This window comes from Pelodiscus sinensis, chromosome 4, assembly GCF_052426305.1.
Source record: "Pelodiscus sinensis isolate ZL-2025 chromosome 4, ASM5242630v1, whole genome shotgun sequence".
NCBI classification, from domain to species: domain Eukaryota; kingdom Metazoa; phylum Chordata; order Testudines; family Trionychidae; genus Pelodiscus; species Pelodiscus sinensis.
Window position 1 is genome coordinate 47,784,350 of NC_143055.1, and position 16,178 is coordinate 47,800,527.

Genomic DNA, 16,178 nt, shown 5'->3' on the forward strand with positions numbered 1-16,178 from the left:
GGGTCTAGGCAGTGGCGCTGGGAACCCTATGGATACATACTAATCATTGTGGTATATTAATATAAGTAAGTTACCATATTTTCCGGCGTATAGGGCGACTGGGCGTATAAGACGACCCCCTATTTTTTTAATTAAAAGATAGGGTTTCATCTTATACCCCAGCGCCCCTCCGCCTCCTTTGCTCCCGGTGTCCCTGGTCTGCTGGAGATGGTCCCCAGCAGACCAGAGGCACCGGGAGCAAAGCCGCAGCAGCTTTGAAAGCCTCGGGGGAAGCCGGCGGTGGGGCATCCCAGGCGCACCTGGGCTGCCCCCCCCGCCGGCTTCCCTCGAGGCTTTCAAAGCCGTGGAGGGGCTCCGGCGGGGGGGCAGCACAGGCACGCCTGGGATGCCCCGCCACCGGCTTCCCCCGAGGCTTTCAAAGCCGCGGAGGGGCTCCGGCGGCGGGGCATCGCAGGCGCGCCTGGGATGTATACCCGGCGTACAAGACGACCCCCGATTTTTGGGGGATGTTTTTTAACATCAGAGGTCGTCTTGTACGCCGGAATATATGGTATGTTACACTGTATAAAAGTGTGTCACTGCATTTGATTGGCTTCCCAGCTCTGTTCCTCCCCTCCATAGCAAATTCTGTGTTCCCAGGGTATTTTGTTTGAACAAATTGACAGCTCACTGTCATTTGGGGGAGGGAAGCCAATTTTCTTCCCTTTTATACACTGATGAGTTAATTATCCCAATAAACTTGTTCTTCACAGTGGGAATCTAGCACAGAGCCTTGTAAAATAAGAATTAATGGTCTCTTTTTTAAAAATTAGTTTTAAAAGAAGGAACCCTGCAACAAATATGTTATAATAATTAAGGAAACTACTACATAGCAGCAAAACTACATTAAACTTTCTGATTTTTCCATGGTGTCCTTGGATAGATACACTACCCAGTAGACCATGTTAAATGCTCCAAATGTGACTGGAAACAGAATGCGTGCATATTTGTCTATCTTACTAGTGCCAGAGCTGGAGGCAGGGGAAACAGGAGGCGGAGAGATAGCAGTCGACTTTACAGATGTGCCGACCGTATTAGCTGTGGTCTGAATCTGCTCCAGTCTAGATCCAAGTAAATGATGAATGGAGGAGGATCCAGATGTGGCATGCTGTGTTATGCATCCAGTTAAAATTGGGGTGGAGGGAGGAGCTGGAGGAGTAGCTCTTGCAGAAGACAATGTTTCTGAGACATTGAGGCGACTGAACGGATTTGGACTTGATGCTGAAAGAGACTGGGGTGTAATGTCAGAGGACCCCTGAGTTACCACCGAAGGTTGGTTAGAACTGTTTGCTGTATCAGTTCGGTTCCCACCATCAGCTTCCGACTGTACCATGGCGTTTGTTCTTTTCCTCACATTTGAATTGGCATCTGTAGTCTGCAAAGTTATAAGAAATAATATTAGTCACTTTTTAAACACAGACACAAACAGAAGCAATGGGAAATATTTAAACAGGCCCTATGATGCAAAATCAAAGTGAGCTTGAGTCTGAAGTCCAAACATATTATCTGCTCATGAATATGAACTTTAGTTGCAAAAAAGCACAAAGCAGCCCAGAACTGAACAAGAAGTCTAGTGTTGTCACTTGATGCTGGTAGTTATGGATCTGGCCATGTCAATATTATAGCCCCAAGTAATATCAATTTAAACTTGATATCATTAACCTAAGGATCCTTGGCTGGATTTTTTTCCTCTTTTGGAGCTGTGAGGCGTATAAAAGCCCCACTCTGAGCCTCAAGGAGTTAAAAGACAGACAATAGTTTGTGCAGGTAGCACCATCCCTCTGGGCTTGCTGAACATGTGCTGGGCAGAAGAATAAGCTAAATGGGAGCTCAGAAGGCCAGGCAAAGGATGGTGCACAGGCTGCAGGAGAATGGAATGCTTCTCCAGGAAGCTAGACAGAAGGTTGAGCCTGAGAGGGAACAGCAGAGCAGGTAAGGCCCCTAGACAGTGCCTTGTCCAACAAACACCCTTTTGAGAACCTCCAGGGTTCTGCTCCTTTGGATTTTTTTTTTTTTTTTTGGTTAAGACTGACTGGTCTATAGGGCACGTACCCCCAAATTGAAGAGCCTACTGGCAGGAAGTATCCCAGGGATGTGAACTTGGACCTACTACAAGGAAGATCCTGCCTTTGTTGCTGCCCTGTGCTGGGACCTGGTGAAGAAAGACCCAGTTCCCATTACCACACCCTTTATCAGCTAAGGCCCAGATGTTGGAGGAAAGCTGAAGATTCCTGGCTGTAGGTCAGGAACAGATATCCATATTGCCCTGGCAGGGAGGGCTGTGGATGGAAGTTAAGTGTGCTAACCACTAGGCCACTCAGCTCTCATTACACATGGAAGAGCACGAGAGAACCATAGGGTCCCAGGCTTGAAATTAGGCCAGAAGGAAAGGGGAGGGGTGAGAAAATAGATTGAGAAGTTGCTTAAGTGTGCCCTAGAAAATTATTCACAGTAGCTCTGCTACTGGACTGCATCGATCCAGCACACACTGCTCATCAACAGCAGCTGATTCAAGAACTGGGAAGACAGCAGCAGCTCATCAAGTAGATGATTACACTCAGACAGACACTCGGGGCGGCAGCAAGTCTTACCAAGAAAGGGGGACGTACTAGCTTAGTGCCAGCCAACCTGGTGAAACAGCTAAAGATGGACACACAGATGACCCAGAGGCATTCCTTGTCATGTTGTTCAAGAGAGTTTCCGGCATGCCTCCATGGCCAGTGGGAATCTGGGCCAATCCATTGGCACTCTACTTGTCATAACTGGTCCATATTACAGGGGCCATCTCCACTGGGAGACCTAGACTACAGATAGCTAGGCTCAGAAGAAGGGCCCAAGGAAGATGTTAGTCTATCTGGAGAGAGGGCCATGCAAGGACTGCTAGATGCAGCCAAATTCTGGTCAGGGAGTAGCTGGTGAGGCCAGGAGGCAGCATGGAGGGATGCTCTATCATGGAGACATACAGCCCTAAACAATAAAAGAAGTTAAATTAACTGCAAAACCTCATCAAAATGGTAGATGCTAATGTGACCAGAGACCTAGCCAAGGAAGGAAACCACAAGAGGAGTGCTTAGGACCCAGAGGAAGGACTGTCCTTGCAGGTAAATGATCATGCACCATCACCAAACTGCTGCAGTAAGAGTCTACCACAGCACTCCTCAGTGCGGATTTCTTGTCTGACAAGATGGATTTTGCAGTCTGTGGAAGCAGCAGAGCATACATTCCACACTCTCAGTCTAATGAAAGGGTATTGGCAGAAACCCTTGAATCCCAAGTTTAAAGAGATGACCGCTTTCTTCACCCAATTTGGTTTTATCAGTTTAAGACCAGGCCCTCTGGGCTCCATAGGGCCACTGCCACCTTTCAGTGATTGATGGATACGGTGCCACAACTGCCTGAGGAACAGCCCCCTGCACCACACATGAAAATGCTGTGAATGAAGAGTGGGCTGACCATACAAGGCATACTATTGCAAACAACAAGCTCGAATGGAGGCAGCATTGATGGCCAACCCAATCAAGTGTCATCTGGCTGCCAAAGAAGTCACTCACCTGGAGCACACAGTGGGAGGGGACAGTTATGATCCCTGGCGGACAAAGTCCAAGCTCTAGCTGATTTCCCTCTCCCTTCCACCAAGAAGCAAGTTCACAGTTTCCTAGAAATGCTGGGGATGAATCTCTGACAGTACCCTACCTTTGGTATCATTGCTGCCCCTTTGTGATGGACCTGGACAGGATTCAGCATCCCAAAAATATCTTGTTGGATGAAAAATTGTGATGAGGCATTTAAAGCACTTGAAGACCAGTTGAGCCAGGAACTTGTGCTATTCTACACAGAGTTCACAAAATCATTTATTGTGCAAAACAGTGCAGAGAAGTCAGGCTTGGGGCAGTGATGTTGAGAATTCAGAGGAGAAGAGCAACCCATTTTCGTTCTCAGTAGAAAGCTGCTCCCCTGGGAAGTGGCATACGAAAAAGGTACTGGAAGTAAAAGTAGCAACTGATGCCCTGTGAAATTACTTATGCGGGCAACCCTTCCACCTTGTAGCTATGCATCTCTCTGAAGACTGAACTCCATTCAAGACCACATCATACAGTGGTATCTCTTGATGCAGTCATAGAGGTTCCAGGTGTCCCATCACACAGGAAAGGAAAACACAAATGCCAGTATCTTCTATGAACCAGAGCAGACATGTGGCTGAGTGGGAGGGTGTGTGATGGGGTATACAAACCCCACACTGCGCCCCAAAGGTGTTAAGACACTACTGGGACCAAGCAGCTCTGCCCCTCCAGGCCTGATGAGCATGCTCCATCTGGAGTATCAGGTTCAATAGGTGCTCAAAAGCTCAGGCAAGGGATGGTGGACAGGCTGCAAGAGAGAAATGCTTCTCCAGGAAGTTAGGCAGAAAGTTGAGCCTGAGAGGGGACCACACAGTGGGTAAGGCCTTGAGACAGTGCCTTCTCCATCCTCCACCCTCTCAGCACCAATAGGACCTGCAGGGTCTTGCTTCTTTTGACTTGGTTTTGTTGAGAGAGACTGACTGCACCATAGAGGATGAGGTCCAAACTGAAGCGACCTACTGCTAGGAAGTAACCCAGGGAAGTGAACTTACTGCAGGGAGAACGTGTGTTGCTTTCCACATGTTCCTAGATAATAACCTATCGGAAAGGGATGGCCCAGGTCCCCATACCACATCCTTTTAGGAGCTATGTCCCAGATGCAAGTGGAAAGCTGAAGATGGCTGGCCTAAGGTCAGGAATAGAAATCAGTATTGCCCTGACAGAGACCAGGGACCAGAAGTCAGATGAACTAATCTCTATGCCCGCCGGCCCTCCAAGCCCCTATTCATAGTTTTAACTCTTGGCTCAGAATTCACTGGCATGTTCTTATAGATTTGGTGATGGGCAACAGCTCTAAATCCAGCTTTTAGTAAACCCAATTTAAAGTTTAGAAGGGAATCTGGCCCTTATTTTCCAAGTTGACACATTCACATTGTGGTCCAAAGATACTGACCCACTGTGTGGTAACTGCTGGCAAATGCGGACTTTTCAATGGCAACGACTGCACTCCTCATGCAGTATCATCAAACTCAAATTTTGTTAGGAACCAAAAAACCAGCAGATTTAGAATAACTGCGATTAAAGAGCCATGTGGGTAGAAACTCCTCTTTATATATTCTATATGCCTTTTCACAGCATGCATTTCAACTTGGCAGCAGAAAATTATTAATTTCTTTATATAAAATTAGGATTTTTTATTTTGTTGAAACCAGAAGAAGAGAGATGTTCACAATATATTAAAACAAAAAAAACCCCTAAGTATTGAAACAATGAAAAGATCTAATATTGAAATTTTACACCAAGTAAAATAAAAACATCTCTCTCTACCAAATGATTACACAGTCATTTCATCTCTACTGTGACAAAACAAAAACCATGGAAACCCACTATGTAGACTACGCTAACATTCCTTTCCTTCAACTAATAATATCCAATTAACATAAAATACAAGACATTAAACTGCAACGTAAAAAAGAAATAAACAGGTGTCAGAGCAATACAGTGTAGAATTCCAAAATTTTGTGGCTATTTACCACAATGACTAATGGACAAAGTGCAGCAAACCTCACCAATGATGTCAGTACTCTCAATAAATCCTGTCCGCCTGATTACACACACGCATTTCTCTCTCCAAACACACAAATACATTAGGAATTCAGGAGAGCTATATTTGTGGAGTGATACCAATAGCTTGAAAACAGGCTGCCATTTCAACATTCCATCCTCGAGGCACTGTACCAATCTGAGCAATTCATTTAAATAGCAATCACATAAAAACTGAGAACCGTTGCAAATGTCACATCAGCAGCTTTACTGTGGTGTTCAGCATGATGATCTGGGGGCCAGATTGATTTAGGGATTTTGGCATTCAGTTGCCACTTGAGCGGCCTGTATTCAATATTTAGTCATGAGAATTCCCACTCAGCTGCCCCCTTAATCTATAGGTGCCTAAACGCACTCAGTGCTTAAATTTCTGCTGCAAAAGTTCCCTAGGCACCTATATTTCTGCTTCTGAGCATGCACACTGCTGCCTCACTCTAGGCATCTGAAAGTCTAAGTCCCAGCATGATAGTCAAAGCAAAGGAAAATAGAGTTTCTTATAGGTGAGTTCAGAGCTCCCCTACAAGATTGGGGCCTGTTGTCATGACTACATCGGTTTTACCTCAGTGTTTAAACCAGGGGCAGGCAACTACCAGCCCATGGGCCAGATACAGTCTGCCAAAATTAGCCCTTGTTGGGTCCCCACACTAACATATTCACCTACACCTCCATAAGCATGGGGATCACAGTTCCCAGCCAATAGGAGTTGCGAATGCCCATACCTGTGGAGGTGCATGTAAATCTAGCAGCAGCAGTCAACTCCATTCACCACTGCTGTTTTATTGCCCATCCTTGAGTTAGATCCTTCACGTGGGATTTGGGAAACCCAGGCTTAATCTGCCAGGGGAAGAAGAGAAAGGAATTGAACCAACACCTCCTATCTCTCAGGCAAGGGCCTTACCCACTGAGCTGTGGGATAGTATGATATGGAGCCCCTCAGTCTCACCTATTGAAGATGTTGCACTTTGGATAAATAATTAAAGTGCCACAGTGCTAGAGAGAAAGACTCTGTAACCTGGTGGGTAGAGCCCTCACCAGGGGAGAGTGGGGAAAGCCAGTCCCTGTGCTCCCATTACTCCCTCAACAGCTGACACTGAAGGAGCCTTATAGTAGAAGATCCCTTTTCCCAGAGGTGGGCAAACCTTATTCAAACCCTTTCTTCTGAGCAAGCAGAAGTGAAAAACTAAACCTGGGTCTCCCACCTCCCAAGTAGGTGTTCTAACCACTTGGCTACAAGGTGGGCAGTAGCTCCTCCTCCCAAGCAAACATTCCTAACATCTTGAGATGTGTAAAGCTTAGGGTGCATCCCCTGCTCAGCAGCTCCCCACTCTAGCAAATTCCACTCTTAGGTTTCTTCCCCCCTCCGCCCCCGGTCATTCTAGAAGGAGCCCAGGCATCTACTGCAGTCTTTTATGAATCCCATGCATTCTAAGATGCCTAAAGTCATAAGTCCCTTTGTGAATCTAGTCATTGGTCAACAGATGAGTTACCATGGCAAACTTGCTTCTCATAGGTTGGAGGAATGAAAGATGCACAGCCAAATGATTTTCCTGAAATGGGGAGAAAACAGTTTTGTGCATCTGCCAGCAATAATCGATTCTCCTCACACTACAGTTGAGCTGATGAATAAACTGATCTTTCATCTGATAATTCATTTGTAGGAAGAGAGCTGAACCAACACATTCTTCCAAAATGTGGGAAAGAATAATAGAGAAGTTAAAAGATTAAGACTTAATATAATCCATAATGATTACTGAAGTAAAAATACAATGTGCTGAAAAGAGCTACTGTCAGTGTTGGACAAGTTTGAACATTTAGGGGTGGCTCTAAATAAAACAGCAAATACAGAGCAATCTAATTTAAAAAAGGCATTATTCGATCTAAAATTTAGTCTATATTTCTAGTTCTGACAAATACATATAGTCCCTAAAAAGGCATTGTTATTTCTAGATGCTAAGGACTTCCTGGATGAGAAGGAAATAATTTTCAACTTTAAAAAAGAAATCTTGAAATAAAAAAGTAATACAAAGAAGAAGTGTCTATTAGAAGTCAGAGGTTACCAAATAGAAGTACCTTCACAAATAGAAAATACCAGATAGTAAAAGACTGTTTATTCTAGCAGAGAAAGACATAGCAAGAATCAATGGTTGGAATCTGAAGTCAGACAAATTCAAATTAGAAATAAGTCACAATTTATTTTTTAAGCTGAGAAGATTAATCATTGGAACAAACTATCTAAGAAAAAGGTGTATTTTCCATCTTTGAATGTCTTCACATCAAGATTGGTGACCTTCAAAGGAGATATGCTTTAGTCAAACACAAGTTAATGGGCTCTGTATACCAGTAACAGGGAAATTATGTGACCTGTGTTATTCAGAAAGTCAGGTTACATCAGCTCAAGGTTCCTTCCAGGCTTACAAAGCTGTGTAACAATCAGGAGAAAATATCCACTAATATTAGTTAAAGTTTTAAAAAGGTGTCTGTCTCTTGTGTCTGATGTTTCCTAACCCCTGAGTGCTCAAGCTTCCCAGGAAAAATAAAAGTGAATTTCACAGAAATTGCATTTTTAACTTCCCAACATACAAGTTCTGACATCAGCAGTGCTTATGTAATTAGAGAACAGGAACAGTACCATGTGACTGTTCTGACCAATTACACACAAACAATATAGCTCAAATTTGTAGTATCAGCAATCAGTTCAAAAGGATAAAGAGTTTTTTTTTAAAAAAAGGATATTCCTCAAATGAACTCCAATAAGGAATGCATTTGAAGAAATTCTTCTGTTTGAAGATTTGCCATGAACAGAAAAAAATACATTGAATAAATACATTGTCAATTATGTATTCTGCCACCAACAACATATGGCAGTTCAGTTGCAATAGAATTCAGCATCTCTCTTAGGTTTTAAATATCTCCTTTTTCCATTGCCGGTTACTAATTGCCTTGTTTGTTTGTTTATTTATGGTGCCGCAGCTTGAATAACTGAAGGGCTGAATTATTGTGTAAAAAGAAGGGGAAATTATACTTAACTGAAAGAAACACTAATGATTCAGTTTGAAATAGAAAGGCTGAGTCACTATTCAATATGTACAGTCACATGCACAGATGTGCTGTTTGCATACCTCTACAAGAGGGTTTGCTTACAACCCAAAGCAGATTTTAAGATTTTATCTAAAGGAAAACTAAAATAAAACTCTACATTCAGCTGGAGTTGGAATGTGCATTTGCTGTTACATCACTCTAAGATAACTATATACCAGACGGTGAGTATCACACGTCAACTGAAGGCTTTCAATGATTAAACAGATGTGATTCACTAAGAGCACTGTCCAAACCAACCATGTTGTTCTGCAGAAAGGATGGCACTGGAGTTCTGAAAATGGAGGCTGGCATTAATCTTTCATGTACAGGGCTATTAGTGTCTGTGGTTTGGCTCAGCTTGGGTGACATCCACCTGCAGTGCAGAGGGCCAGCCCCAAACCCTTTATACTATATTCTCAGTATGGGGAAAAGCAGCTGTATAAAGGTGCCTGCATTTTCCTCCATTTGACACAGATCTGTATGGAAGGCTACAATGTGGCTGGACAATGAATTTAATCAGCAATCTGAGGACTCCATTAGCCCCACGTCTCATGCACACAGAGACGTGCAGCCACTATTCCAGCCCATAAGCTGAGATAAGAGTTGTAGAGTGGGGACAAGAGAAAGTGTTCCAACCTGGGACCAGTGTGCAAGTGATTTCAACCCCCAGCCTCTGCTCTATACCTGCAGGGAGTCCAGTTACTCGAGTTTTATGTGGATGGAGAGAATTTTGCCCTTCATGAATAACAAGTCTCCACTCAATATGGACTAAATAGCTGCATGGCTCCCAAAACGGTGACAACAACAACATCCCAAAACAACAACGACAACAACATGCATCAGTCTCAGTTCATTCCCAGGCTCTCACTTGCTCTGTCATTTGTTTTCATGGACCAGCTTAATTTTGCCCCACCCCTCTGCCTTTGCACCCCAACAGCTGCTGCTCTTTGTGAATAAGAGAGGATGCATCCAAGGTTCATCCTACTTTCTACTGTAGCTGCTCCCTCCCTTTCAAGTTGATCCTGGCAGGAAGTAACCCCAGTTTTCCCCATCGCATCTGGAATGACAATATGAGCAAGTCAGTGTTGGGTTTAGAGGGGAGGGAAAAGGGCTACTTTCCTAAACAGGCAAATAAGGGCAAGAGCAATCTAATGAAACCCCGAGACTAATGGCCTAACTATGTATTTAGCCTACATTAAACTTTTTTTTCTTAATGAAGGCAAATAAAGTATGCCCACATATATAGACAGTCTGTTGTTCATAATAAAATTTACATTTCTGAAGACTCCATACAGATTATTCTTCATTTTATACTGTCACCATATAATACTGTACAATAAATCTGAACAGCATGTGAGTTTCTGAAGAATTTTGGACAGCACCTGCTGGCATGATAAAATACTAGATACAGGCAATCCCCGACTTACATCGGATCCGCACTTACGAACGGGGCTTTTCTCGCCCCGGGGGCTCGCGGGCGGCGGGACCGCCCAGAGCGCAGCGGTCCCGCCACAGCGTCCTCCGGGGCGAGAAAAGCTGCTCCGGGTCTCCCTGTGTGCTGGGGGGGGACTCCCCAGCACAGCAGGGAAACCCGAGCAAAGCCGCACAGGCGGCGGGACTCCGCTGCCCGTGCGGCTTTGTTCCTTTGCCCCGGAGCAAAGCCGCACAGGCAGCAGGGTCCCCTGCCTCTGTGGCTTTGATCCTGTCTCCCTGCTGTGCTGGGGGGGGAAGTCCCCCCTAGCACAGCAGGGAGACCTGAGCAAAGCCGCACGGGCAGCGGGACCCCGCTGCCCGTGCAGCTTTGCTCCTTTGCCTCTGCGGCTTTGCTCCTGTCTCCCTGTTGCGCCCCCTCCCCCCCAGCAGACCAGGCTTTTGTTGCGGGACACCTGGGGTAGAGCAGCTAGGGTGCTGCTGGGTTGGTCCTGTGGGGACCTACCCGGCAGTGCCCCAGCTGTTCTGTCCCAGGAGTCCAGATTCAGCCGCTGTTGAAACTGATCAGTGGCTGATTCCAGGAAGCTGGGGGCAGAGCAATTCTGCCTCCGGCTTTCTGAAGTCAGCCCCTGGTCAGTTTCAGCAGCAGCGGCTGAATCTGGAGCCAGTTCCGACTTACATACAAATTCAACTTAAGAACAAACCTATAGTCCCTATCTTGTACGTAACCCGGGGACTGCCTGTACATGGAAATTAGAAAGTATATTTGCAGATATGGTGTAAACCCATTACTAAGGAACGCTCCCACAGTTAATGTTTTGAACAATCATCATGTGCCTCAGTTCACGTGCCCTTGCTTTATATGCATGTCACTTTAATGACGTTAGTAGGAATCTGGTGGAATAACATGGAATCTGGTGACCCAGCACGTAGACAGTGACAAAATGCACTGTGGGTCACGTGATAATCGGGCTGCAGATTGCCCACTTTGCTATAAACAAACAATAAATCAGTCCAGCACATCCTGAAAACATCATTCATGAAAAGCTGAAAATATAGCCAGAGCATTACATAGCCCAAATGGCATAACTAATAACTCAGGCTGTCAACTGGGCCAGTGTAGGAATTAATTGCAGAAGAACTTTGTACATGAAAGCATAGGGGTGGTGAGGCACACATCCTCCCCACTCCTCCTATATCTGATGAGCCAGAAACAAGCTTCCAGGAACACACACCATTTAAGACAGGCGGTGGTGCCATTGTAATGAAAACAAGTTATAGATAAGGGTAGGAGAAAGAACAGGAACACATAATCTTGCTTAACCAGATGTATTAATCATGTAAACAAGGTCAAAAAACAAGTAGTACCAGATCAATAGTCAATGGCCAAGCCATACTATAAGTGATAAGTAACCCCCAGAAAGTTCCAAACTGCAAAACAGGGTGAAAACCTGTATATAAGCTGCACAACAGTACAGCAATTTAGACTTCACTGATGGACTCTGATAATGGTGCCTCGGAAGCCTAGATGACCTCCCATCCATCCACAGCTGAACAGGGTCCCCAGCTTGAAGAAGGGACATAAGAGCTGCTTTTCCTATCATGTTGTTCTGTTGTTCTTTTAGTTAAGGGGTACAGATGAAATCTGTCTGGAAATAAACTACTTGTATTTGACAGATACTGGTGCAGCATGTTTTGTACTTAGAGAACCCAGTGTTGGACCTGAGAATTACTCTTGTTGGCAACAGCCAGCGGCAAAAGTCTTTGGTTTCCTTGGGTTCTGGGCATAGAGACCAGCACCTGCAAAACCAGGATCTGAGTCTCCTGCATCTACAAAGTGTCCATTCACTGGAGGCCAATCTTGCAGCCAAGCCTGATTTTGGTCTTTGTCTCTTGGGGTACACAAACTATCAGGATCATGATCAGATTGTGGATGGTCAGGCCTAACAGTCAGAGCCAAGAGTGGTCTTGCCTGGTGGTTAGAGTGGAACTGAGATGGGCCAGGGTCAGGGCTACAGGCACAGCCAAAAGCAAAGGCAAGGGTGAGATCCAGGAATCAGAAGCCAAAATTCAGAGCCAACGAGTGAGCCAGAGAAGAGGTGGGGAAGCATAGCTAGGGAGTAGAGGCTGGGGCATCAAAGACAGATGAAGGGCAGGAACAGAAACGTGCACAAGAGCAAGCAGAGGAAACAGAACTAGGCACAGCAGCAGATATGGAACAGACTGGTCAGCCAGCAAGCTCTGGATGCTGGTGAGTCAAGTAGTAGTTTAGCTCTCTCTCCTCCACCAGTGAGGAAGCACAATCAGGCAGCCCTGGACAGGATTAGCTGCATCCCAGTGTGTTGCTAGGAGACTGACCCTGCTTCAGCTGGCTCCGTGACACAAGGAATAGGATGAGAAGAACAGAGCAAAGGAATAAGCTCAGGTTTCAGGAAGAGCCTCGTGTGGGGTGGCAGCACTCAGGAATTAAGGCTACATCCCTGGTGCTATCCCTTGGATTATAGAGTCACAGCACGTAACACTGGTGTCCTATAACATCCTTAATAAAGATCTTTCCTGCCATGCCACCTGCTGCCACATCACTTATTGCCCATGAAACAAGCACCCCATCTCTACTCTGACCAAACCCACCCACTTTTGGATGTCTGATACCCTCCAGTTAAGTAGAATGCTGCTTCACATTCTAAGAGGACTTTCTGCTACTGGGACCCTGCAGTCTTGGCTCTGCCTCCTGTGAATCTGAGGCTATGTCTACACTACAGAGAAGATTGAAGCAGCTGCTATCCATCTTCCAGGGTTGGAATTAGCAGGTCTAGTGAAGACACACTAAATGGAATTGAGAGGGGTGCTCTGTTCGATGCCAGTAGTCCTGCTTCCACAAGGAGTAAGGGAAGCCAAAGGGAGAGCACTTTCCCTTCAACTTCCTGTAGTTTGGAAGTGCCAAAAGCTGAGTTAAAAGGTACTTTCACTTCATCTATGCAATTTACATAGCTGAAGTTGCAGATCTTAATTCAACTTTATCCCATAGCGTAGACATACCTAAAACTACTACTTCAGTGCGAACTGCCAAATCCCAAAGGATCTTCAAGCCCAGTTCACTTCAATTTTAATGGAAGTAGCATGCACAAATCCTACACAGTTTTGTTCGTTTCCATTTCTGTATTTTGCTCTGATTCCAGGGTTTCTTAAATTGAGGAAGCGTCACAATGGATTCTGGTGAGGTCAGTCCCAAAAATCCAGCAGCAACAGCCTCCCATTTGCGATGTGGGGCTACTGTGCAAGATATAGGTTTTCAGACAGCCAGGTTTCATTGAGCTCAGGATCTCAAAGTTTATCACTAACCCGCAGAATTTAGTGCAGACCTGAGCACAGGTATTATGCATTCTCAGCAGTGGCCCCCACTTATGAAGCAGGCACCTGGACTCTTCATCAGCTGGCACTGCCACGTGAACTTCAAGGACACCCCAAAGTAAAGCACTTTGCTGTAATCTAGTCTGACAGTGACAAAAATGTGGATGTGTTGTAAATCCTTTCAGAACTGTGGTGACAACCTCTTGGCTCACCATATCACAAGACTGAATTATTTTTTCCTGGATGTTGAACAAAGTTTGCATTGATGGGGGAAATTTAACGACTTTCTCTAAGCCATCAGCAGGGTTCAAACCCACAGCCTTCAGCATCACCATCTACTATTTGCTATAACAGAGTAACTCCATTAACAGCTGGAAGCCGTTATCCCCTAATGAAGCATCCCCTAAAAGGGGCAATGACAAACACTATGATAGCGTAAATTTTGTACTATCCCTGTTAAAGACAGATGAGCATGTAAGGGTGTAATAACTTTGGATGCCCTGCACAAACCTCTACCACTGGAGTTAAATGAGTGGCAGCAACAGGAGATTGGCTATAAAAGGGATAACATGCCACACCCTAATGAGACCACTGGTCATACTCACATGGTGTCTCTAAATGATGTACACAACAAATAAGCTTGCCAGGTTAAACTAGAGCCAATTTACTGAGGAATCTATCCTTCATCAAATAATCCAATGGAAGTTTTGCCCTGGTTATCAAGGGGAGATGGATACTGATATTATGAACTGTTCAGAGCAGCAATCTTCTTAGCTTCATGCAAAGCACCTACCACTGATTTCTGGAGTTACTCCAATAATAAATCAAATACACGGTAATGGGATATTAGCTGGGGGGGGGGGGGGGAGAGAAGACCCATGGAATGATATATTTATGATTTCATTTACCTGAGTAAAATATATTCTGGTTATGACAAGAAGAGGCATCTCAAATTTGTTATAAAAATGATTGGCTATTTCTAGCACATCTTCTCCAAGTTTTATTCTAATTTGTTTCTTCCCAGAGTAATAATGTGAATATGGAAGTAGTGTCTCTTAATATTAGCATCCATTGAATAGGATACTAAATAGCTGAATGAAAGTGGACTGTCTTGAAATAAAATCTTCTAATAGACTATTCCACTCAAAATAGGTTTATTTTCCTTATCAGTGTTAACCATTTTGGCAGTCAGCCAATATTTTAGCCAGCAGATATTTCTTTAGTGAGGATGGAACCTGTTACATTTTGAGCAGTAATACCAACATTTGAGCAGTAATACCAACATCAGCATACAGTTGGTTTTTGAAATTTTTACCGGATTCAAACAATTTAAGATTCTTCCCTTAATATTAATAGTCAAACCATGCTGAATATTTTATACATTTTTTTCTCCCAAAGGGGACTGATTGCAATGAACAGAAATGACTTCACTCAAACTCAATCCATTTGATTTGGCATGAAGGTAGGAAAACTAGGCAAACTACCTTGCCGGTATGCTGTTATATAAATATTATAATTAGTGCTGTGCCCTTTTCTTTCCAAGTGGAAGCACATGCAATTGAACATAGAGAACACAATGAAGTATGCTGTTAGCTTGGATAGATTTACCACTAAATCTTACAACAGGTTTCTGCAGCAAGATTATGTTAATCACCTTACGTGACAAAATACGTCACACCATGAAGAAACAGTAATAAGTCAGTCACAAAATCAACTTACAAATCATTCACAGTGTCCAAAAGAGTAGGGCTAAAATTGCTGTTTATTTTTGTTTGGTACCATACTAGACTCATGTTTAAATAGAAGTCAATCTAAACTCTTCAATATTTAACAGGGTGTCAGCTCTTACAGCCATTCCTCTAAAGTGCAAATTTTGAAACTTCCTCTGAGCCTAATCCTTGAATTGAACCATACACACACAAAAGTGTCAGGTAAAAGATTTTTTTTCCTGTGTTTTACCAGCTTATGACAAGCAAGCCAATTTTGCACTTCAGTGAAGCCAGATTGCCAATTTAGCATCAACTGAAACAGTGTATAGTAGCTAAATTGAGATTTACAGCAATTGGATCAACAACATATTAATATAACACACTAAAATGCCAAACAAGGAAACAAACTCAGCACACCCATTTTACTTCCTCCATAACGAGACCTGGTCAAGAAAACTATATAACAAGTACATACTTGTAAAATATTTCAGGATAGATGCCTTAGACAAGTCATAAGTGCAGGGTTAGTATAGGAATGCTAAAGCAATGATAAAAGTATTTATAGTGCATCAGATAATGCAAACCCCACTGAATATGTCTAGGATGCAAAATATGGAGAATTGTGCAAGCTGTAAGAAAGTTTTACGCTGGTGCAGCATTATGCAAAGTTGCTTGCCAAGCCCCTTTCTAGCTCTGAAAGCATTTTAGAGTCCTCTTGCAGTGCCCTAATGTTCTACAAAGCAGTTTTAAATCATTCTCTTTCATTTAAAATTGCTTTCACAGTTTGTATGAGGAACATGTCCTCTTGGGATCTGAATCCAAAATAAGTAAATCTACTGTGAGTTCATCTAAAGAGCTATCAGTAGGAGCAGTGCATAAATCCTCTTTGTAGGTTTCTTGCCACTAG

At 44.0% G+C, this 16,178-nt stretch overlaps 1 protein-coding gene across 2 annotated transcripts in view; it reads right to left on the reverse strand.

Moving 5' to 3' along the window:
* Window positions 1-417: 417 nt before the first annotated feature.
* GABRA4 (gamma-aminobutyric acid type A receptor subunit alpha4) overlaps window positions 418-16,178 on the reverse strand; it is a 62,763-nt gene continuing 47,002 nt past the window's right edge. For both annotated transcript variants that reach the window (XM_075930484.2, XM_006111928.4), the window contains exon 9: window positions 418-1,414. In XM_075930484.2, the coding sequence (XP_075786599.1) occupies window positions 881-1,414 (534 nt within the window). In that variant the 3' untranslated portion in view covers window positions 418-880. The remainder of the gene's footprint in view (window positions 1,415-16,178) is intronic.